Below are 22,717 nucleotides of genomic sequence, written 5' to 3'. Positions count from 1 at the left end.
GGGGAGGGGCAGTGCCTCTGCTTTGTTGGTCACTGTATCAGTCAGGGTGCTGCACCCTCAAGAAGATAACCGAAGAGAATGTAAGGACTCTTGGCAGAGATGTGGGTAGGGTTAAGGACTCCTGTCAGGGCTGAAGAGGCACCTAAAGACCAGCAACAGTGGGAAGCTATTGCCACCCTAGGCCTGAGGTCTAGGGTGGGAGCCTGGAGCTGTAGCCATGGAGCAGCAGAGCCACTGTCAGAACCTCAGCCTGGCCTAGCAGCCTGGTGTAGGAGAACCTTAGCCATGCTCTCCTCTGACCCTCAGATCTTCCTCTCACTCATTAGCTGAACTCAGCAGCCAGAGAGCAAGTGAGCCCTGGTGATACAGCTCATAGAGGTCAGCCTCCAGGGGCAGGGTGGAGAACGGCCGAGAACAGATCTCGGTGGTGGGAGGGCAAACAGAGACTAACTAGCACGCAGAGGAGATGCCTCTGCTTTGCAGGTGACCTATGTATATGATTACCACCTATTGGGTAACCAAACATTGATTTGAACCCCGTAGATGACAATTCTAGGTCTTATGTTTTGTATATTTAGATATTTGCGTATCCAAATTATTAGAGTCTATGCCACTTAATCAGTAGGTCTGGGGTGGGACAAGGGTAACTATGTTTTTAAACAGCTTCCCAAGTAATTTTAATAGGGCTCGTTTGTTGAGAACGACTTTTTTAGCCCCACCCTCTCCTTTTTATTGATAGGGAAACTGATGTCGAGAGAAAGAAAAATGCCCTGACTTGGCCACTGTCTGTTTGAGAACTATGCCTTAGGTGATGGCAAAGGGTTTGGCTGGAAAACTGACATCTAGCCCAGTTCCTCCATTTTACTGATGAAGAAACTGAGGCTCCAAAGATGGAGTGATGTACCTGGTTATTTTACCTATTAGGTCACAGAGAAGTAGGGACTAGTACTAAATACAGTATTTCTAACTTTCAATCCAGTGTTCCTTCCAGGCAGCACACTTTGCATGAAGGTGTGTGTGTGTGTGTGTGTGTGTGTGTGTGTGTGTGAGTATGGCAAAGCCCTGGGGGCAGCAATTCTAGTCTCCATTCTGGTAAGGTGGGTCTCCTCACAGCTCCTGACTGGAAAGAAAGCGGAGCAGGCAGAGTTTATTGGCCACTGGCGGTCTATGCAGAAGGGGCCTGGAGGGGATGCGGGAAGGCTGTGGGGGAGCCCCAGTCCCAGCCTTGACTCTTCTTGGCTCTGAATCTCTGGTTGTCAATTCTGTCACTAGGAGAAGGCTGCTCCCTGCTCTCAGTGGGTGTCAGGTTGAACGCACAGGCTTTAGGAAAAGCTGAGCAGGGCCCAAAAGAAAAAGGAAGAGGCTCATTGTGGGAGGGGACCACAGGAGACCTCAGCCTGTGGGCTTCCCCCACCAGCACAAGGAGAGGTCCAGCACTAGGGCCTCGGTGTCACCATCTGAGGATGTTTAAAACTCCTAGATGGCTGCTAATTAGGGCTGGTACTTGCCCAACCCCAATTCCCAAAGCCTGACACACGGCTACTTCCCTCCTACTGCAGATCAAAGACCACTGGCCCATCCTTTAAGATGTATCTGAAATCTCCATATCCAGGAAAGCCTCCTAGACTTAATTTCCTGAACCAGAAGCCCTCTCCCCTCCCCTTCCCCACCCTACACAACATGTTGGGCTTGGGAGGAACATCAGATATCACCCACTCATCTTGTATATGAGGATATCAAGGCCAAAGTTGGAAATGGCAAAATTGGCATTAGACCCTGGTATGTTGGGCTGCCTACGACTCCACCCACGTAATTCCCATGATTCTGAACACGCCCGGTTCCAAATTCTGCTTAAGCTGTATTTTTGGCATAGTTCACACTACTTTGGATCCTTAAGTATTGCTCAGGTCTGTCTGTCCACCATTCCCAGTGTGTTCTTGTGTATGGTACAATTGTCTCTGAGTTGTGAGAGATGTGCGCCTAAGGGCAACTGAGTATCTGTGTTATGGGTCTATAGGCTGCTGCGTGCCTATATATGTGCCTCTGATTTTCCGTTGAAGGATGTGTGCTGACCTGTGGTTGGCGGTTTTGTGTCTAGATACTTGTTTGGTGCCTGAGGGTAATTGTGATTCTGTATTTAGGATTATGGGTCTGTGGGCTGCTGTGTACCTATTTATGTCTCTCTCTTCACGCTGAAGGTTGTGTGTCCGCTGACCATTGCGTGTCCATTTGGATGTGTGTTTGTACACAGTGAAGATTGTGGGTCTAATCGCAACTGTGTCTGTGTGGACTGCATGTTTAAAGGCTAAAGGGAATCTGTCTTTGCCTTTGATCTCCGGGTTATGAGAAAATGTGTGTACCCGTGTGTCCAGAACAGGAATGTGTTTGTCTCGCAGCCAAGCTCGGTCCTCACCCAGGGACCGGGGTCACGGTCACGTTCCTGGACGCCTAGGCACGACTTCCCGGAGGGGCGGGGTTTCTGCGGCCCCGCCTCCGGCCCCCTGGGAGAAGCCCCTTTTCTCCCCTCAGAGGCCTGGGGGCCCTGGCCGGAGTCGCAGCCAGGCCCCGCCCCCCCTCGATTCCAGCCCGCTCATTGGCCGAGTCTGCGGTGACGTCGTGGGGATCGCAGTCCGAAGACCCGGCGCCCGGCGCGCGGGAGGTATTGTCCGTCACCCGGGGCTTTGTTACGTCGTCGCCAACGCCACGCAACTGGCCGCGAGCGCGTCCCGGCCGCTGCAGCCCGGAGCGGGGTGCCAGCCGCCGCCGCCACCGCCATGGTGTCCCCGGTCACTGTGGTGAGTGAGCGAGCGAGCGAGCCAGTGTCCCGCGCGGCCGGAGCCCACCGGCCTGGGGACTGGGCTGCGGCAGGCCAAGCCGCTGGGGCCGAGGCAGGGCAGGGAGCCCGCGACGGCCGGAGCGGCGCTGTCACGGCCCCCGCTCCCCAGACCCGCGGCGCCCCCCCTCCGCGCCCCCCTCCCGCCCGCCCGCGGGAGGGAGGAAAACAGTGGGCACGTGACTCGGAAGCGTGACTTTGTGGATCTCGGGCTGTCTGGCGCGGGGCGGCGGGGTCGCTGCCGGGAAGAGGAAGGGGACAGCAGCGGGCCGCCGGGTTGTGCGTGGGCAGGCCACAGGGAGGCGTGGGAGAGGGCGGGGGAGGGCAGGAGGGTGACTAGGACCTCCTGGGAATCCTGTCCCAAATTTGTTTCCTCCCCATCCTCATCAACAAATCTGGGGTGGGGGAGGGGACGCCCCGAATCTAAGCAGCGTCGATAACGCGCAGGAGGAAAAGGGATCATTCTCTATTGACACTTCCTTCTATTCAGACTTTCTAACTCGAACATTTGTCTCTTTTCCCCACCCTCCTCCTTCTAGTGCTGGGTTCTCTATGACTGTCAGAGTCCCCCCAGCTACTACTGCCTGTTTCTCCTTCTAGCAAATATGGGGCTGGGGGAAGTGTATGGAGCAGACGTTGATGCTTCCAAGGGCTGACAGGTGGATGCTGGGGAGATCTGGGGACTGTGGGGCTGTGTGTCTCCTCCAGTCTCCTCCTCTGCCCGTGCCCCTGTCCTGAGCAGCCTGGATGGGGAAATCTCCGTAGGAAGGAACTTAGTCATCTCCTCTCTGCTCTCACCTCTGACAGAGCAAGGGCAGGCTTGGACCTTGGACCCACCCATCTGCCTCTTTCCGACCTCCTTCATCAAAGTCTGATCAGTCCCCAGGTAACTGGTGGCCTGGGAGTCTGAGCGTGTCCCCAGAACCCTGTGCTGGACAGCTCACCCAGCCAGGGGCACAATCACTTTGGGCGGAGTGTGGGTATCCAGGGAACCTCAGCTGCTCTGAGTCACCCCGAGAGACCCCGTACCAGAAGCCCAAGGAAAGGAGCTTCAGGGGATCACAGATTCAGAATCTCTGCAGCAGCTCCCCCCTCAGCTTGGCAAGTGCCTGCAGTGGCCTTGGACACAACCTTTCTTTAGCTGCCCTCCCCCCTAATCCGGCTGAGACCAAGTCAGCTGCTCTAACTTCCCCCTCTGTTCCTCATCTCCTCCCAGCCTGTCTGCTGGCTTCAGATCAAAAGCAGGCAAGAGAAGCCCGCCCCCTTCCTGCCTCTCTTTCTGATGTGCCTTGAGTTGGTCTTGTTCTCTGGGACATGAGACTGACTGACACCCTCCTCCAACCCCCCAATCCCTGAAATCACTGGTGTTCAAGGGACAGTTTTCTTGCTCCCAACTAGTGGGTCCCTTTCTCTAGCCAGCATCCCTGTCTCCTCCCTTGCCCTGGATGGTACGTTTCCCTGGGGCGGTGGGGTGGAGGCTGAGGAGCACACTGGCCAGGAGAGAGCCTGAAGGGGCTGAGGTGGTTGGCAGTGCCCGCCCTCACGCATTCCTGGCGCTCACCTGGTGTTGCTGGGGCCTAAGCCTGTGCCCTGGCCCCACTGCTGAAGATCATGAGTTGGCCAGGTGTGGCGTCTCTGTGGTTTCTTGCTGACTCCACTCCATTCCAGGCAGCTGGGGGCTGATGCTGGTAGAGAGGGCTAAAGGGGCTTTGGGGGGGGAGGGGGAGGGGGCAGGAAGGGAGAAAGAAGCATTGGGCTGCAGGAGAGGACATTATCCCAAAGTCTCTTTTCTGTCCAGTGAGTGTCCATTCCGGTCCTGCCCCAGGGCCAAGAATGGACATCGGCATGGGGAACAGTGGAGCGCTTCCCCTTCCCAATCAATTAAGCCTCAGGGTGGGGACGGGCTTGTTCACACCCTGCTGGCTGGTTGGGGCAGGCCAAACTGGGTCTCTGTGTGTCAGCCCTCCCTGCCTGGGAGGTGGGCCTGTCTCTGGGGTGGATGTGTGGGCTGAGGGGGCTGGCTCTGAGCCCCACTATGGGCTTCTGAGCTCCAAAGCTCTGAGTGCTGCCCTTGTCCTATGTCCTCCAGGTGAAGAGTGAGGGACCCAAGCTGGTGCCCTTCTTCAAGGCCACCTGCGTGTATTTTGTGCTCTGGCTGCCCTCATCCAGCCCGTCGTGGGTCAGCGCCCTCATCAAGTGCCTGCCCATCTTCTGCCTCTGGCTCTTCCTTCTGGCCCATGGCCTAGGATTCCTGCTGGCCCATCCCAGTGCCATCCGCATCTTTGTGGGGCTCGTCTTCTCCGCAGTAGGCGATGCCTTCCTCATCTGGCAGGACCAGGGCTACTTTGTGCACGGTCAGTCGCCACAGTAGCTACCTGGGAGGAATCCTTCGGCTGGGGCCTAGAGGGGGGCCCAGAATTTGGGAGAGGGAGCTTTTGAACAAGAATATGGGGAATCTCAGGGGTTCTGACGCTAAGGCCTGTGGGGCCCCTGCTGGAGGATGACCTTGCAGGTGATCTGGTGATCAGTTCTGGAGTTCCTCAGGGGAGTGGGTGGGTGTCTTTACCTTTGTGGATTTCTTCCCATCCCTGTTACTCCCAAAACAAAGCTCCTGGGTTATCCCAAGCACTCCACTCCCACCCCCACCCCCTGTACTTGTTACTCACCTGAGCCTGCCCTCAGCATCCCCTCATCTCCTCTCCCAGGTCTGCTGATGTTTGCTGTGACCCACATCCTCTACGCCTCGGCCTTTGGCATGCGGCCACTGGCTCTTCGGACAGGTCTGGTGATGGCAGTGCTGTCGGGCCTGTGCTATGCCTTCCTCTACCCGGGCCTCTCAGGTGCCTTCACCTACCTGGTGGGGGTCTATGTGGCCCTTATCGCCTTCATGGGCTGGCGTGCTATGGCAGGGCTACGGCTGGTCGGGGCAGCCTGGCGCTGGACTGAGCTGGCGGCGGGCAGCGGTGCACTGCTCTTTATCATCTCAGACTTGACCATCGCCCTTGACAAGTTTTGTTTTCCTGTGCCCTACTCTCGGGCACTCATCATGTCCACCTACTATGCTGCCCAGATGCTCATCGCCCTGTCAGCTGTCGAGAGCCGGGAGCCAGTGGAAGACTACAGACTGCGCAAGGCCAACTGAGGGGCCAGGGTCTGGTCACCCCTCTCTCCTCCTGGGGCTGGGGTCCAGAACCTGGGAACCTGCAAGAGCTGGATCAGATGGCTACAGGACCAGCCTGGGGAAGCAGGTGCCACTGGGGAAGTGTACAAGTTTGAGGGAGTCAACAGGAAGAGGATCCCTCTAGCAAAGCTTAGTGGTCCAGGACAATGCTGAGAGCTAGAAAGAGCCAGAAGTAGCCATCTCCCCACCTCCACCCCATCGGGACTGTCAGAGCCCCTCTGGAGGGCAATGGTGCTCAGCTTCTTGACCTCCCCCTACTTCTGCTAGATGGAAGAGTCTTACTCACCCACTCCCACTCTTTCTAACCTGCACAGAGTTGAGGGAAGAGGGGAGAAGTCTGTGCTGAGATGACCCGGGCCCAGGGCTTGAAGCCCCTTTCACAGGCCTCTCGTTGGGAAGACTGGATGAAGGTGGAGTCTTCTTTTCCCTCCTCTATCCTTGTTACTTGAACAATCCCAGTCTCTAAGTGGTGGGTGGGAAGGTGAAGGGGTGTCTGTCCAGGTAGGCAAGATTGGGGACCTGTTTGGCCTGAGAGCTTGGGGTACCAAGGATTCAAGTTGGTCTCATCTCTCTCAAAGGCCAGCCCAGGGCTCAGGCCCCAAACCACCACCCTCAGACCCTATCCCCAGGGCTAGGGTGAACCATGCCAAAGAAGGGGCCAGCTGTGTGTGTGTGTGCGCGTGCGTGTGTGTGTGCACGGGTGCACGTCTGTAGTCTGTCTCTCAGCCCTTCTATGTCTTTCTCTGCCATATGTCTCTATCCTGCTGTCTGTTAAAGTCTTACAGGGAGAGGGCTTCAGGGAGCTGCTGAGGGGGTGCCACGCCTAGCTCAGTGAGCTGGGACCCCCACGCCTCCCCCTCCACTCAGTGCTTTCCTGCCTGCCCCTCCTGCACTGGGAGCAAGAGGAGGGGGCTCCAATGACACTCTAGGGTCATAAGACCTATGGCACATGCAATGCAAGGGGAGCAAGGATGGGACAACTCCATCCTTTACTTCCCATATAAAAGTAAAAATAAAAATCAAGGGCCACTGGTTGCCCTGCTTGTCTACCTGTGTGGCACGTGCCTGTCCTGGAGAGGAGGGGGTGGGGGCGTGGTGCCAGGCCCCTGGATGTCCTCACAGCCTGGGTCACAGTCCTGGCCAGTGCGTCTTGGCACCATGGCTCTGGTGACACTGTGCTGGTTGGTGTGGGTCTCACTTCCCTGGTCTTGTGTGTGGGTAAGGATGTAGTTCAGGAGGATGGGTAGTAGTATTTGCCACTGTCCACATTTGTCCTTGATACACTCCCTGTGCACGAGTGCCCAGCACCTTTGGTGACTTAGTTACCCAGTGTCCTGTACTGCTGCCTATCTTCTCCCCTCCCCACCCCAGACCTGTTGCCTGCCCCAGAATGATCCAGATTTCCTTCAAGCATCTCCTCTCTCCCTGGGCTCTGGTCTCGGTTGAACGGCTGGGAGGAATGAGATTCGATTTGCTGATTCATACTTTAGATGTGAAGCCCTGGCAGAATAATGTGTCACCTCACTCCAGGGCCATTTGCATCTTAATGGGCAGTGCCCTGAGCCAGAGTAGGAAAGGAAGCATTGGGTGGTGGCAAACATGCCATCAGTAGAGGGGCTGTACTGTTGGGGGGATGTGAGAGAGGAGACTCAGGTCCCATGTGGGTGTTGGATGAATCAGTGATTTTCACACTAGGGTTTTTACAGAGATCCCTGGTGGGAGATGGCAAGAGAGTAAGTAGAGGAGGGAGGCTCAAAGACCCCCTATCCTTGATTCAAGTCCAGTAGCTTCTTAAGATCTTTTTTTTTAAGGAAGGATTCCACTGCAAAACAAGTTTGAAACCTAGTGAGCTGGATGACCAAGCTCTTCTAGCTCTAAGATGCTCTAATTCTCAAACAGTGGGAACCCTGTACACTAGAGAGGCAAGGTCCTGATCCCTTCAAACCCCAGAACTCTGAAGATAGACCTGCCTGGTGTGAGGAAATGGGAGGGAGCAGGATGGAGAGAAGGATGAAGCTGGCAAGACTTGCCCCCTATGCCCTGAGAGGAGGGGAGGATGCAGTGTGGCTGGGGAGTGGGGGAGGGCAAGTCAAGGCCCAGTGAAAGGGGGCTTGTCACTCCCCATGTGGGTGGGTTTGCACCGAGCTCTCAGGGGTCCAGGTTCTGTGTATCCCCATCCCACTCCCAAGTCCATCTCCTTGGTGCCTGCTGTACACCACATTCAGGAACAGGCAAGGGTGAGATCAGTCCGTTTATCGTCCCATTCCTTCACTGACTGACTGCATTGACAAGCACCACAGAGCACACTGGGCCTCCCTCACTGAGGCCACGCAGAGGACAGGCCAGAAGCCCCACATCACAACATTCTCCTGATGCGTGGGTGGGGCTGGAGCTCCCATAAGATACTTGGATTTCTTCTGCAGACTCTCAGTGACTGATGCTGGAATTGACTTATCATCTTTGTCTGAAAGAGCAAAGCAAGTATTTGTTAGTGTTGATGATGCTGGGGCAAGGGAAACTTCAAATTGCTGGACTTGCAGTTAGTATGCAGGAACCAGGAGTTAGACCCTGCCTGGGATCCTCAATCCTCCCTGGGGCTAGGCCCCACGCCCAGCTCCAGCCCCCATCTCCCAAGGTCAGCAGAGTGTGTGGGGCCAGGAGCTGCCAATTATTCAGCACTTAATATTTGCCAGGCACTTTTATGCACCATCTCATTTAAGCCTCACAACAGCCCTGAGAAGTTGATGAGAAAACAGGCTCTGAGTGGCTTGCCAAGGTCACATGGCCGGTGGGTAGTGGAGCCAGGGCCCTGGGCCCATGTGCTTACAACCAGAATTAAGTTGTCAGGGATCTCTCTGGCTGTGGAATGAAAGCTGGATGTCTCCCACAGTGCCTTCCCTGGCCTAGTTCTGTTACACAGTTCAGCAGCCACTCTTGAGGCATCATCTCAGTGCCAGACACTTAGCCGAGTACTTGAGAGACAGAAACACAGGAGATGGTCCTTTCTCCAAGGAAAGGCATCAGTAACAGGATGAAAAAAGTCTAACTGGGGAGACTACGGACACCAATGGAGTGCCTTGGAGAGTTCAGGGAGTGGCAGAGGATGAGGCTGGAGAGGTAGATGGGGTGGCAGGGAGCCTTGTTGGTTGGGAAAGCTAGGAGGGAGTTTAAGCAAGAGGGAGCAAGGCAGGTCAGCTTTGCATTTAGAGAGTTCACACTACTAGCTGTGTAGCTGTGAAGACAGTAGACTGTGTAGGAAGAAATAAAGTATTTCCCCTACACGTGCACACATGAGCAGAAACGTGGCACATGTGTGGGGTGGGAGGGCCTCTACTAGATTCCCTTCAGCCCTCCCACTATTTGTGCCGCCTATCTGTCCTTATCCTAGACCAGTAGTTTTCCATCTTGGTTGCACATTGGAATCACTTGCAAAATTTTGCAAACAAAGATTCCTTCCAGAACCCTGCCAGAGAGATGGTGACTGGTGAATCTGGTTTCAGTCTGATCACCAGTATCTTTTTCAAAGGCAAGTCTAGGCCCACCAAGGGTTGCAAACTACAGTCTACCAAGGGATTGCAAACTCACAAGTCTGCAGGGGCCAGGCACATAATATTGAGAGGATGGGAGAGAGTGGTACAAACCGTGGCCAGTTAGAGAATGTTTACACTACCTGATGGCAGAGTAAATAAAATACGGCACCAGCCCTACCAAAAGAGTCTGTCAACAGCCCACGAGACCGTGATTTTGCGCCTCTGGCCCAGTGAGACCGAGCCAGGCGCCCCCCAGACCCCCCAGGCCCGGCTCCGCGGGACCCTGACCATAAACGGTGAGCGGGCAGCTGCTGGGGTCTTTGCCCAGCTCGTTCTCCACCGCCACGCTGTACTCACCGCTGTCCTTGAGCGTGCCGGTGGGGATGACGGTTGTGCACACGCCCCTGGTGGAGCTGTACCAGAACTTGGAGATGGCCGTGATGTTGACGTCGCCCTTGTAGAGGGTCACCGTGGGCCGCGGGTTCCCAAGGAAGACGCAGGTCATGGTGCAGTCCTGGCCGCGCAGCACCGCGTGCCGCTTGAGCAGGGTCAGGAAGCGCGGCGCGTGGCGCCAGTCCCTCGGCTGGTACGGCTTCAGCTTGGCGCTCAGGTCCTCGACTGCGAGGGCGGGCGGGCTGTGAGCGCGCCCCCAGGCCCCCTCCACTCCCCGCGGCGCCGGCTTAGAGCGCAGAAGACCCAGCCCACGGACCCCCGATGACCTGGGTTAGATTCCCATGCGCTCTGGGGTCCCGACTTTGTAGTGGTTCCTAAAGATCCCCTTTCGCCACCCTCCCACCCCCTTGCCACTCCAGGGTTCCACGCCCTAAGCCAGGTCCGCGAGCTTTTACGCTTTTCAAGACCCAGGAGGCCAGCTTCCCGGCGCTGAGCTGTTATCCGGATGGCTTTTAACTCCTCATCCGAGCTTTCCCCAACGTCATCCCCACCTGCCTCCGCGGTCTCCGCTCTCTCCCCCTGAGCCCGCATTTCAAGTTTCCAGACGCTCTCCCCACCCTTAACCCGCTCCCTCCAGGGTTCCTGGACGTCAGCCCGGCTCCTCGGAGACCCTCCCCAGTCCTCATCAGCGTCAGCCCCTCGGCTCAGAGAGGACCGCGCCTCGGCTCTACACACCCGCCCCCGCCCCCGCCCCCGCCCCTCCCTCCGGCCCTCCGCCATCATCTCCGCCCCCAGGGGCACCACCCCACCTCCACGTTAGTCCCACCCCTCAGCGTACCCCCAAGGTATCTCCTCCCCTAGGCTTCCTGACCTTTGCTTCTCTCCCCAGCGTCCCGACGTTAACCCTTCCACCTCAGTGGTTCTCAGATTCCACCTCAAATCTTGGGTACCACTTGCAACTCTTCTGTCATCCCCGCCATCAGGGATCCCAGATGGAACCTGAGCCCCTAAGTCCCCTCACTCACTCTTGTCCTTGTTGATGAGCCAGGTATCCCTGGAGTCGAGTGGGTTGCTGTCACCAATTTCGTGCCAGGCCACCACTCGAAGTAGTGAAGTACTACTGCCCGGGAGCAGCCCCGTCACCGCATACTTGGTGCTGAAGACCTGATGGGCCGCAGTGAACCAGGTGGCTGTGCTGGCATCCCGCTTCAGGATGACATAGTGGGCATCACTGTCCTCCTTCAGGTCGGGATTGTGGTTCCAGGTCAAAGTCACCATGTTGGGGACCTCCTCAAACAGCTGTAGGTTTGTGTGCGGCTGTGGAAAATCTTCCAGTCTGTATCATCCTCAATGCCACGGTTCTTAATGTACTGTCTTGACACACTGAGACATGCAGATCAGTTGGGAGGAATGTAGCAAGTAATTAATTAGCAAGTATAATTAAAATGCCAATGTTGTCAAGGGTTTTCTCTGGGGAAAAAAATTAGAATGGATCAAGGTTACCCCTAAAGTAACATCACTCTCACTTGAATTGGGGATGATTTCTGGAATGGAGAAACCAGAGGAGCCATTTCCCTGGACTTGTGCACAGTTCTGGTATACGCATGGCAGTGTGTTGTGCATGTGATCTGACTGGAGATAGCTGAGAATTCCTGCCCCAAACAGTGTTCTGCTCTTACTCTGGAATTCATCTGTTTCATGGGACAGCTAGAGACATGCCCCTGTGGAATTCCGCACAGACCAGCCTTCCTCGCTGGCTGAAGGCCCCATCCTGACCCCTGAGCACAGGGCTATCTGACTGACCAACAGGATTTCCTGCAAACACTTTGTCTGTCTCCAGAGGGTCGCTCACTCCTTCCAAAATGACCACCAGGATACGAAACTGGTAGGCTTTTCCCTTTTCCACCTCGCTGGTGGAGAATCAGGTGAGTTTGCTGTCCACCTCGCCTATCTTAATCCAGGCCTTCTTGCCGACCGCCTTGCGTTCCACGATGAACTGTGTCACAGGCCACCCACCATTGTCCTTCAGGGCCTTCCACTTCATGTGCACACAACTGCCCGAGAGCTCCAGGAACTCCACCCAGCGCTGGGGAGGCTTGGGGCGGTCAGAGGACAGAAGACAGCGTCAGAATGGGGCTTTGGAGCAAAGGAGCAGAAGGGCTTCGTCCCACTCGCTAGAGGTCCAGTCAGACTGGGACACAGCTAGATTCTGAGCTTTCTGGATCCCTCACCCTTCCCTGTGTCCTCTGCCCTTCCTTCTAAGACTTGCCCAAAGAGTTTGATCCTTGCCTTCCTGAGACTCCAGTCTGCCTAGGAATGAGTGGACTGGAGACCCGAGGGGCCCCTGCCTCAGCTGATGCCCCCTTGTCCCCTTCCAGACAAGACTCCTCTCAGCTTCCAGAACTCCAGTGCTTTCTGGTATTACAGTTTATCTTGTGTTATAATTACATGTCTACCAGTTTTCACACCTTTTGGGTTGAGGGGCTGCTGGGGATACTTCATCTCTGTGGTGCCAGCACTGAGAACACCGAGGAGGTGCTCAGTCATGCTGCTGCATTGAATCGAAACCCAAACCTTCTCACCCCATGCTTGATGGAGATGCAAGTGGAGGAGGTGGTGATGGTGTGTGTGTGTGTGTGTGTGTGTATGTGTGTGTGTGTGTTGTATTTGAATATGAGTTCACTAAGGCCAGCTCCTCATCTCTTCCCTTAATCTTATGTTCTGACCAGTCCCAAATCCCATTCCCACCCCCATTCCATCTGTCTCTCCAACACTATCTCACCTCCCCTCACTCCATTTCACTTCTAACCAACCAACCTCACTTCCCTCCCTAAATCTCACCTCTCTTTCACCTCATTTCCACTTTACTTGCAACCACGCCCCCACCTCCCAGTCAATAACAATCCTTAAGTACATTTGAAGGTTTAAGGTCTATTACGTGCTGTGCATGTATGCTCTGCTACACTTTACTTGAAATAGATAGAAAACCCCCAAAATTACCCTGTTGCAGATGAGAAACTGAGTCTTTGGAAGGTTAATTGACTTGCCCAAGGCCACCTAGTTAGGAAATTAAGAAATGGGCTTCTGGCTGCAAAGCCAGCACTTCAATCCCATTCTCAACCCAAACTCCCACTCTATCCCCAGCCTGCCTCCCACCCTGAGTGCTGAGCAGCAGGTGCCTGAGACCAGCACGCTGAGGTGCAGAGTGGCTGTGGCCGAGCGGTAGTCATTCTTGAGCTTGAGCATAACGAGGCCATTGTCCTCGCACATGCAGTTTGAAATCATGCGCAGCGCCTGGTCTTCCTCGCGCTCCATGGACACGAGTGCCTCCTCTGTCACCTCCACGCTGTCCTTGTACCACATCACTTTGGGCAGTGGCTTTGCCTGGAAGGGCACTTTGATGGTCGCCGTGTGGCCCACCTTCACGGTCACGGGGTACGCTGCCGGTGCCTCCAGCCGCGACGGGTCGAGGATAGGAGGATCTGCGGGCCGGCCGGCAGAGAAGGCTTGCCCAGCGGGGATGTGGGAGGAGCCGGGGTGGAGCCCATGGCTATGGGGGCAGTGCCGAGCAAGGAGGGCCTGGCATGGGTGAGCTTCGTCTGTAGTGGGCTGCGACCTTACCTGCAACGAATACCGAGGTTTCACTCTCTGCAGCCTTGGCCCGGAATGTGTACTTGCCCTCGTGCTCGGGGCCCATGTTGGGGAAGATGAGTTTGTGCACCGCACCCTGCTTCACGATCTGCACACCGGGCAAGTCTGTGATCTGGGGGGTGAGGGGGGGTGTGAGTGCAAGTGTATGCGCTGTCCGCGCCTTCCTCATTCGTCCCCTTCCCTGGCCCCTGCTTCGGACCTCCTTGCTATCCTTCAGCCACACGTCCTCCACCTTCTCATTGTTCAGCACTACACACAGCTCAGCCAGGCTCCCGGTGGCCGCATGCAAGTCGGACATCCTGCTCTTCACCGTGCCCAGACGCTCTGGGGAGAAAGGGGACAGGGGCTTGGCTGAGGTGTTGAGGTGGAAGGGACTCATGGGAAAAGGGCTGGTGGTGATGGCTATGGGAAGGGGCAGTGGTGCTGCGTCTATCAAAATCATTCATGATGAGCAGGAGGTTTGGAAATGGTCAATGGACGATTGGGGAATGGTCAGTGAGGGGACTGGCGCAAGTAGGTTGGGGGTTGAGGGGGAAGTCAGTGGCATTGGGAGATGGTGACCAGGAAGACTGGGAGTTGGCTAATGGGGGCTGATCATCAGAGGATGGTCAGTGGAGGGATGCTCAGTTGAAGGGGACTAGCTGGTGGGGATGCAGGTGGTTAGTGGAGTTGGGATGTTGAGTTGTGTTATGCTGGTCTGTGGGATGCCCAGGGTTTTGGGGAACTGAGGGTGGTCAGGGTCAGTGGGGAATCATCAGAATTAGTGACTGGGGGCTGGTCAGGGTCAAGGGGTATGGGATGATCAGGGTTGCTGGGAATGGTCAGAGTCTGGAAGCGAAGAATGGATGAAGTCAAGGGATTTCGGATAGAATTTGAGAGATGGGGGATGATCAGGACCCAGAAGGTAGAAATGTTCAAGGCCTGAGAGGTCAGAGATGGTCAGAATTTGGGAGATGAGGGTGGTCAGAGTGTGGAGGTAGAAACTGATCACCGTCTGGGGAAGGTTGGAGTCAATAGGGGGACTGATCAGTGTCCACAGTAGAGAACTGTTAGGGTCAGGGGGGTTGGTTAGTGGGGACTGACAGGTGGGTATGTACCCTCCACGGTGACTGTGGCAGTACTGTTGTATTCAGTGGGGTCCCCATCCTGCATGGCCACCGTGGTGTACTCGCCACTGTCACTGAGCTGTGCATCTTCAATGACCAGCTCTGCTCGCTTGCCCTCGTGGTTCATGCTGTACTTGTTGCCATGCTCCAGCAGCCACCCATCCTTCTTCCAGCTCAGTGTCACATCCTTGGATGTCAGCTCACACTCAAGGCATGCCTGGCTCCTCTCTTTCACACATACATTCTTGAGGGTGCTCACAAACTTGATGCGGATGCCTGCAGACAGACAGACAAACACGTGGACCTGCTCCTAACCTCCTATATCCCTTTTCTGAAGCTACATGCTGCCCTGCTCCTGTTTTTGGCCCCAGAAAACACGGGAACTTGTGACATGGAGCGTGTTTGCGTGCAACATGTGATCCATGGAGGCAACGGGCAGGGAGAGTCCCAGCTCTGCCCCTTACTTGCTAGCTGACTGCATGCAATGCAGTCACTTTCTGAGTCTCAGTTTCCTTGTATGTAAAATGAGGTGACAACTTGTACCTCATCACGGCACTGCAGTCATATCTCTAATGCCCCTGTTGAACTCCAGCCATAACTGCATTGTCTCTCTGGTGTCTGAGCCTTTACACATGCCGTTCCCTCTGCTGAGAATGTCCTCTCCCCTTCCCCCTTCTCTGAAAGCTGAACTCCTTTTTGTTCTTCTTGGTAAAGCTTAGCCGTGACCTCATCACATCCTTTCTGACATCACCAGGGGATGCCCCTTCTTTGGGATCCCATAGCCTCTGTGTTTCCCTCCATCACAGCAATGATGATTCCATGCCACATGTGTCAAGTGTGGTTCATGTGTGACATGCTTCTTGGTGTACACACCATCATGTGCAACTCTTCAAAATAGCTATAATATAAGAATGCAAGAAGTCAAGAGTGATGTGCTGTAATATATGATATTAGAGCCATAAAGGCTAATAATTTCACGACCCATGTTCTCCCAGATAATAAGACCCCAGTGTGTCTTCCTTGCTTGAGAACTTTTGTTCTAATTCCATTTCCACACCTGTCTCTCCCACTGGACTAGGAGTTAGTGGAGAGGAGAACCCTCTGTCTTTCTAGTATCCATCACAGGGCCTTGCAAGGAGGAAATGGATAGGTGGGTGGGTGGGTGGGTGGATGGATGGGTGGATGGTTGGATGGATGGATGGATGGATGGATGGATGGATGACTGAGCACATGGAGGCTGCTGTGGCATGAAGCGCATCCCTCAGGCCCTGGCCCAACCACTCACGGTCAGTAGGGAGCTGGGCCTTCTGTACCAGGTCCCCCGCCTCGGCAGAGAACTCACCACTGTTGCTGAGTCTGGCATCTTTAATCTTAAGCCTGTGGGTCAGACCCTCCTCGGACACTGTGATTTCATACTTTTCATCCCTCTTCAGCTCCTTCCCACTGAACTTGCACACAAAGTTGGGCACTTTCTTGGAGAGGCAGATCTCAAACACAGCTGTCTGGCACTCTGTCACCTTCATTGGCTTCGTCTGTCCCAAGAACTTCAGCGGCTCATCTGCAGCAGAGAGTAGGAGGGGCAGTCATTGGGGTGGGATGGTGAAGGGGGCATGGAGACTCAGGTGTCAATGGCCTCCCGTAGCCCGTAGTTGGGGAAAGCACCCTTCCTTTCATTCCTCTTGTGAGTTCTAGAGTCCCTTCCCCTGGTGTTCATATGATCTCCTCCCCCATAATGTTAACAGCAATTTAAAAAAGGACTTATGTAGTTTTAGATGTGTGCCTGGCACTATTCTAGCCAATTTGCACATATTAATACATCCATTTCCCACACAGGTAGATTCTACTATTATACCCCACTTTACAGGTGGAGAAACTGAGGCAAAGAGAAGTTAAATAACTTGCCCCAAATCACACAGCCCATAAATGACAGAAGTTGGGATTTGAACCCCAGTAGTCTAACTCCAGAGACTGTGCTCTTAACCACTATGCTACACTGCCCCATGATACTTATTATCTCAGAGTCCTCTCCCTTACACCCCATGTTTCTCTCTTCCATTAGCTCCCAGCCCCGTGCAGTCCTTTCCTGAGTACCCCCACAGTCCTCTCTCCTATATGCCCATATATCCCATCTCTGGCTATTCCTCCCCCGACCCTGACCACGTCGTCCTTGTGCCCCTTGATGCCCACACTCATACCCAGCACTGTGAGCTGGGCACTCATCCGCTTGTCACCACAGACAGGCTGTGGGTGCCTGTGTCATTCATGTTCACGTTGGTGATGACCAGCATGTGCTTGGTGCCTATCTGCTTCACATCGTACTTGTCCGGGGAGCACTCGATCCTCGGTGGCTCGTTACCCTGTGTCATGGAACAGGCGGAAAAGCTGATGAAGGGGTTGAGGAGAGACTTCCAGAGGTCCCCATTCCCCCAAGGCCAGCGTGAGCTGGAGGGTGCCACGTCCACCTCCCTAAGATCCTCAAACACACCCAGAGGCCCCTAAGATCTCTCTAGCTTCATCATCTGGCTCGGTGGGATCCAGGGTCCCTGCCTCCCCTGAGGCCTGAACTCTTAATAGTCAAGAGTTCATCAGATACTTTCTCTTAGAGGCACAGAGCTTCAGCGACCTTCAGGACTATCTAATCCAGCCTTTTCAGATGGGTAGACTGAGGCTTAGAGAGAGGAAAGTGTCTCAAATCAAACAGCAAAGTGGTGAAACAGCTAAAAATAGAGCCCAGCTCCCAGCCAGTTTCAACCATACTGGGAGGCATCCTCTTAGTGGGATGGAAGAAACGACATGGCTGATGGATAAGGAGAGGGTCTGCACAGGGAGGGGTGCAGAGAGGAAATGAAATTGCCAGGGCGGGCCCTACCTAGGTGTCCCCCCCAGATCTTGATCCATATCATCTTGACATGGGGGTCCTTCAGCTCCATGATGCAGTCAAAGACCACTGTGGTGTCAACCTTGGTCTCTCTGTCTTCCAGGGGCTTCAGAATCCGGATGGCCTGAGGGATTGTGATAACAAAATGGCAGGTGTCAGGGGCATCTGGAGCCTGCTCAGTCTGTGTCCCTAATCTTGGAGGAGCCCCCGAAGGGGCTGAGGAGAAATGACTAGGCTGATTAGATAGCTGTGCCTCCCCTCTCCCCCCGTTGATCAACTGGTAGATTTAGGGGGAGACGGATATGATAAGAGATGAGAAAGGAACCCCCATTCGTCGAACAGTCACTATGTACGTGGGCCCATTACATGGATTCTCTAATTCCAGTGTAGATGCTTAATAATTACGAGTTGGTTGAGTGAATGAATGACAAGAACAACACAAAAACAAATGAAAGAGGAAAGTATAACTTTCATTTTGTAGATGAGAAAACTGAGGTTCAGAGAGATGCCCAAGTTCAAAAAATTAATAAGGCAGTAGAACTGGGATTTGAACCCAGGTTTGTCTGACTCCAAAGTCCATGTACGTTTATTAGGGAGTAGTGAAGAGAGGAGAGATAAAGGAAGGTGACATGAGTTCCTTTCCTGCTCTTGGTGTAGAGAGTATGCCTTCAAGTAGCACGTGCAGGGCGGGGAGACCTTGCCACTGGAGATACACAGGCACTAGCACTTTTGGTGAGGCCTGGCCCCTGGTCTGCAGACCCCTGCCCCCTGATGGGCACCGACCCCCACCTCCACTTTCTTCATCTCTTTGAGCTTCTTGAGCAGCCCCCGGAAGTCGGTGAAACCATACTCCATGCAGACCTTCTCAAAGTCCTTCTTGGGCCCCTTGGACAAAATCTCCAGCATCTCTTTCTCATTTGTCACCTTCTGCTTCTTTTGGGAGCAGGAGGAACCCTGGAAGGAGGTGGGTGCCAACTTTGAATTCAGTGCCTCCTTCTGAAGGCAGGGGGAACCTCTCCTAACCTTGAGATGCCCCTCCCCACTCCATGGATTCTTGGGACCTGGGCTGTGAACTCAGGGCTCTGTTGAAAGGCCTTTGAGAAGCTGTAGGCTGGAGGGTGGGGGGACAACACCCAGCACAGAGGAGCCTCTCAGCTTCACCTCTTTTTCAACAGCTTTTTGAAATCCATTCTATCTTGACCTGAGGACAGAGAGAGGAGAGGGTCAGACAGGGGGAGTTTGGTCCCTAAGAGGAAAGGCCAGGAGGAGGGGGCTGGCTCACCCTCTGTCACCAGCGAGGGCACGGTATAGATGGCATCTGCATGGTCATTGCTTGCAATGCACTTGTAGTTGTCCGAGTCCACGGAGGTCAGTGGCTCTAGCTGGATCAGAGTCAGGCCATTAGTAGGGGAGGGGGGAGAGGAACCACGGGGAGACTTTCTGTGAGATGGGAAAGCGTGGGTGTGTCTGTAGCCTGATTCCCCCTTGGCTTCTCCGCCTTGGCTGTGAGCTCCTGGAAGACAGGGACTTGCTCTGAGTTGTAACTCTACCTGCAGTGTCTGGCACTAGGCTGAATACTCCTCCACTTAACACATATTTAGTCCTCCATACCAGGCACTGGGCTGAGCCCCTGAGGAAACAGTGGTGACTACGGCTGTCTTGGTGCCTGTAGCGTGGCGCTTACATACCGGTGGGCTCTCGGAAAGTGCTCGATGAATGGATGAGCTTGCGTAAGGGGTGGCCAGTAGAGGGACTGGGGTGGCCAGTAGGGGGACTCTAGGGCAGCTTGTGTCTGCTTATGGGTCTTCAGAGGAGAAGGAACCAACTTCCGTCTGTTAGGGAGAGGGGAGACTCTGCCTTTCACAACGGGAAGTTGGGGCAGGATTGGGACAGAAGTAAGGTCACAGGGTCCCAGTGACCCATCTCTCCCTTTCCTCAAAGGGTCTGGAGCCAGAGGTTGCTGAAGATGGTTAGACCTAAGGATGACAGGCCCTTGGCGACAGTCTTCTGTAAAGCTCTCCTGAAGCGGAACCCTGACCCTCACCCCTGTTCTATGACCAGTCCCTTCCTCCGTCCCGACCCCGCCCCAACTCAGCCGCGCCCCACCCACTATGGTCCTGCCTCTTTCTACCCACGCCCATAGCTTCGGTCTCACCTTCCCTTTTGGCTCCCTCACCTTCTGGAACCGCTCCTTGTCTTCCATTTGGTCCTGTCCCCTCCTTGTTCTGGTTTTGCCCTAGCTCTGCCTTGCCCCGCACCTAATTTTGGTCCCCCCCCCCCCAGCAACGCCCCATCTCCTGACTCGGCCTCTCTTATCCTGCCCCTCCTCCAGGGCAACGGAGCCTCTGCCCATCTCCCAGTTCTTGGGTCGCCATTGTGGCTCTCTTGTCAGTGAGAAGACCGGCGACCCGCCGCGGGGGTCCCTGTCTCTGGCTTCATCCGTAACTGGATCTTGGGCTCGGGTCCCCGCACCTTCAGCACGTGCTCCTTGTTCATGTTGTCGCAGAATATCTTGGCGGACTCCTTGATGGGGATGCCGCTCTCCCTCTTCCAGGAGGTGTCGGGTTTGGGGTTCCTCTGCACCCGGGCTCGGAACACGCCTTTATCGCCTGCGGTGTGCACGGGACGCATTTCGCCTCTTAACCTCCAGGCTGCCCCTTCTGCCTGCTCCCTGCCTCCTCGCCTGGATCTCGCCCCGGCCCTGGGCAGAGGAGGGGACCCTCAGCCTGGCTCTGCCAGTGTTTGTGTACCGGGGGACGGTGGGGGTGGGGGTGGCTGGGGCACTGGAGGAGAAAGGGAGGCACCCAGGGGTCTGGGGAGACGCGGGAGGGACGCACCCTCGGACGCGAGGACAGGCTGAGGCTTCTCCACGAACTCCGACTCTCCCGCCCGCAGGACGTCGGAGCTCCGTGTCACCAAGTTGAAGAACTCGGCAGTGCCCGAGGACTTCCTCGACACGACTTGCTCTGTGGCCGCAGTCGAGAGGTCAGAATGGGCTCCAGGCGGAGCTCAGCCCGGAACTGGAGGGCTGAGCTTTCCTTGAGGGGACAGTGGAGCATTTTAGGTCAGCGGGGGCAGGACCGGCTTTGGCTAACTAAGAAAGGAGGACCTCCGAGTCGATGGGTCATCGTGTTATGGCAAATTCCAACCACTAGGGGGAGCCAGCTCCTCTCCACCACTCAATGGTCAATCACCTTTATTGGGCCACAGCCTGAGGCCTACTTTTTTTTTCTTTTTCTAAAAAGGACACTTCTCTTTGGGTTTTTCTTGATTCTCGTGGGCTTCTCTTCTGGAAGTCCTGGTCCCCCAGGAGCATTAAGAGGGACCTGGGCCTGCTCATGCTTGGGAGGCCTGGTAGCTCAGCTGAGCTCTGTTCTAGGCCTCCCTGCCCTTCTGTGGGGTCAGCATTCATGGTGATGGGAGTGGTGATTCCTGAAAACCTTCCCCCGCACGGGGGCTGTGTATCGGAATCTCCTTATCTGAAAGAGCATTTGCAATGTGGTAATATAATCTGCTATTTGGAAAACAAAAAAGTCGTTTTTCCAGTAGAGTCTCCCTACAATCTTGTTGGCAGGTGAGGTAATAGTGAATAACAACTGCTCTGATTCACAAAGCACATTCCTTGAATCAAGAACTTTGCTAAGCACGTTTCGGAGATTATTTTATTTAATCCTCACAACATCCCAGTGAGGTAGGTGCCTTTATCATCCTCACTAATCTGAAGGACTGGGATGAGAAAAATGTGTTAAGGAGCCCGGTGGCCTGCTCTTAAATCGCAATCAGAGGTCTCACATGAGCCGTGTGCAGGCTGCACCCGGCCTGCTGATGTGTTTTATTTGACCTCTACAATGTTCAAACAAAAAGTAGTTCTACATCTATAAATTGAGAGATTTCACATAAAAATTGAGATTTCTAGATTCTCCACATTGGACTTGTATTCCTACAGGGCAACAGTGAGTGGGAGGTGACCAGTGGCTGCCCCTTTAGATGGGGTATGTCCTCTGCAGTTCATCTCAGTGTTTTTCCTGCATTTATGTTCCCTGCCTAGACCCTGTTGGCCTGTGGCTTTTAACTCTGGCTGCACATAGAATCCCTGGAGAGCTTTAAAAACAAACAAACACAACAAAACAACACCTGATTTAACAGTCTGAGGTGAAACTCAGGTATTGCTATTTTTTCACTCACCCCCCGCCCCCCACCCCCTAATATTCCTCTAATGTGCAGCCAGGGCTGAGAATCATTAATCACTTGGGTTTGCAACTTTTGGTCTTGAGTCCTGGCTGCTCCACTCGCTCTGCCTCACTGACCACGAGGTTGGTATAGAGTGTTTATCTGGCTTTGACCTCTGTGCACAGAGGACTCTGAGGGAGGGCAATGACCGAGAGGACAGGTATTCAATATCCTGGCCCCTGGCCATCTTTTAATCACATTCCTCTAGAGACGGGACTAAAAAGGACTAAAACCATTTGTTCTGCTCTGAGATTGTATCTCAGCTTTCCCTTGGATCTGCCCTCCCCCGAGTCTGGCCCCCAGGGGCCGAGAGCCTGGAATCTTAGGTCACTTGATGTGTTCATCCTCTCTCCCCGCCGCAGTTCCAAGTCTCCTATTTCTTAAGTGGAGCAGGGTCAGCATTACTCATATGTAATTAAGGTAGCTCCCTCCCTCCCTTACTTCCTCCATGCCTGAAATTCTACCATCAGAGATACATGCATTTGCCTAGGGCTCTGATCTCCTCAAGCGATTAAGAGTTCATCAAGCACTCACACACATCCATGTGATTGATTTTTCTTAAGCTGTTTTCCTGGACATCTGATCCGTGGGTGAACGTCCGGCTGGCTGAAGCTTCATCAAAGCACAGATTAGGAGCACCCGTTGGGAGCGGGTTGCTGTTGCTGTCTTGGGCTCCTGAGGGGCCCCAGAGTCGCAAAGACTGGAGGAAGAAAGTCTGCCCCTTCCTGACCCCCCACCCCCACCCCACTCGCCTCCCACTATCTTGGTTGTCTGGGAGAAGGTCTGCACGTGGGTGGCAGAGCTGGAGAACTCCATGGACACGTGCTCCTGCAGCATCTGCTTGTGGTGAATGGTCGTCATGGTGACAGCAGGCGTGGGCAGTCACCTGGGAGGACCAGGGAGAGGATGAGGCCA

The 22,717-nt window shown here is 54.6% G+C and overlaps 2 protein-coding genes across 2 annotated transcripts; one reads left to right on the top strand and one right to left on the bottom strand.

Moving 5' to 3' along the window:
• The first annotated feature begins 2,656 nt into the window (after positions 1-2,656).
• Positions 2,657-7,063, top strand: TMEM86A (transmembrane protein 86A). The gene is made up of 3 exons (XM_004418509.3): positions 2,657-2,795; positions 4,923-5,187; positions 5,539-7,063. The coding sequence occupies exons 1-3, from the start codon at positions 2,775-2,777 to the stop codon at positions 5,973-5,975; spliced, it is 723 nt and encodes a 240-aa protein (XP_004418566.1). The 5' UTR covers positions 2,657-2,774; the 3' UTR covers positions 5,976-7,063.
• Positions 7,064-7,147: 84 nt separating this feature from the next.
• On the bottom strand, positions 7,148-22,717 carry IGSF22 (immunoglobulin superfamily member 22). Its single transcript, XM_087433967.1, is given in 19 exon segments — positions 7,148-8,478; positions 9,902-10,162; positions 10,963-11,280; positions 11,657-12,045; positions 13,125-13,419; positions 13,559-13,700; positions 13,788-13,912; positions 14,686-14,970; positions 15,980-16,252; positions 16,890-16,928; positions 16,931-17,053; positions 17,585-17,696; positions 18,356-18,504; positions 18,507-18,526; positions 18,734-18,773; positions 18,855-18,954; positions 20,045-20,181; positions 20,410-20,538; positions 22,555-22,717. Coding segments are annotated over 19 exon segments (3,258 nt in total). The 5' UTR covers positions 22,664-22,717; the 3' UTR covers positions 7,148-8,266.

This window comes from Ceratotherium simum, chromosome 7, assembly GCF_057802395.1.
Source record: "Ceratotherium simum simum isolate JZ-2026a chromosome 7, ASM5780239v1, whole genome shotgun sequence".
NCBI lineage: Eukaryota > Metazoa > Chordata > Mammalia > Perissodactyla > Rhinocerotidae > Ceratotherium > Ceratotherium simum.
The sequence above is the reverse complement of the archived record's forward strand: the minus strand, read 5'-3'. Positions and strand labels throughout refer to the sequence as shown.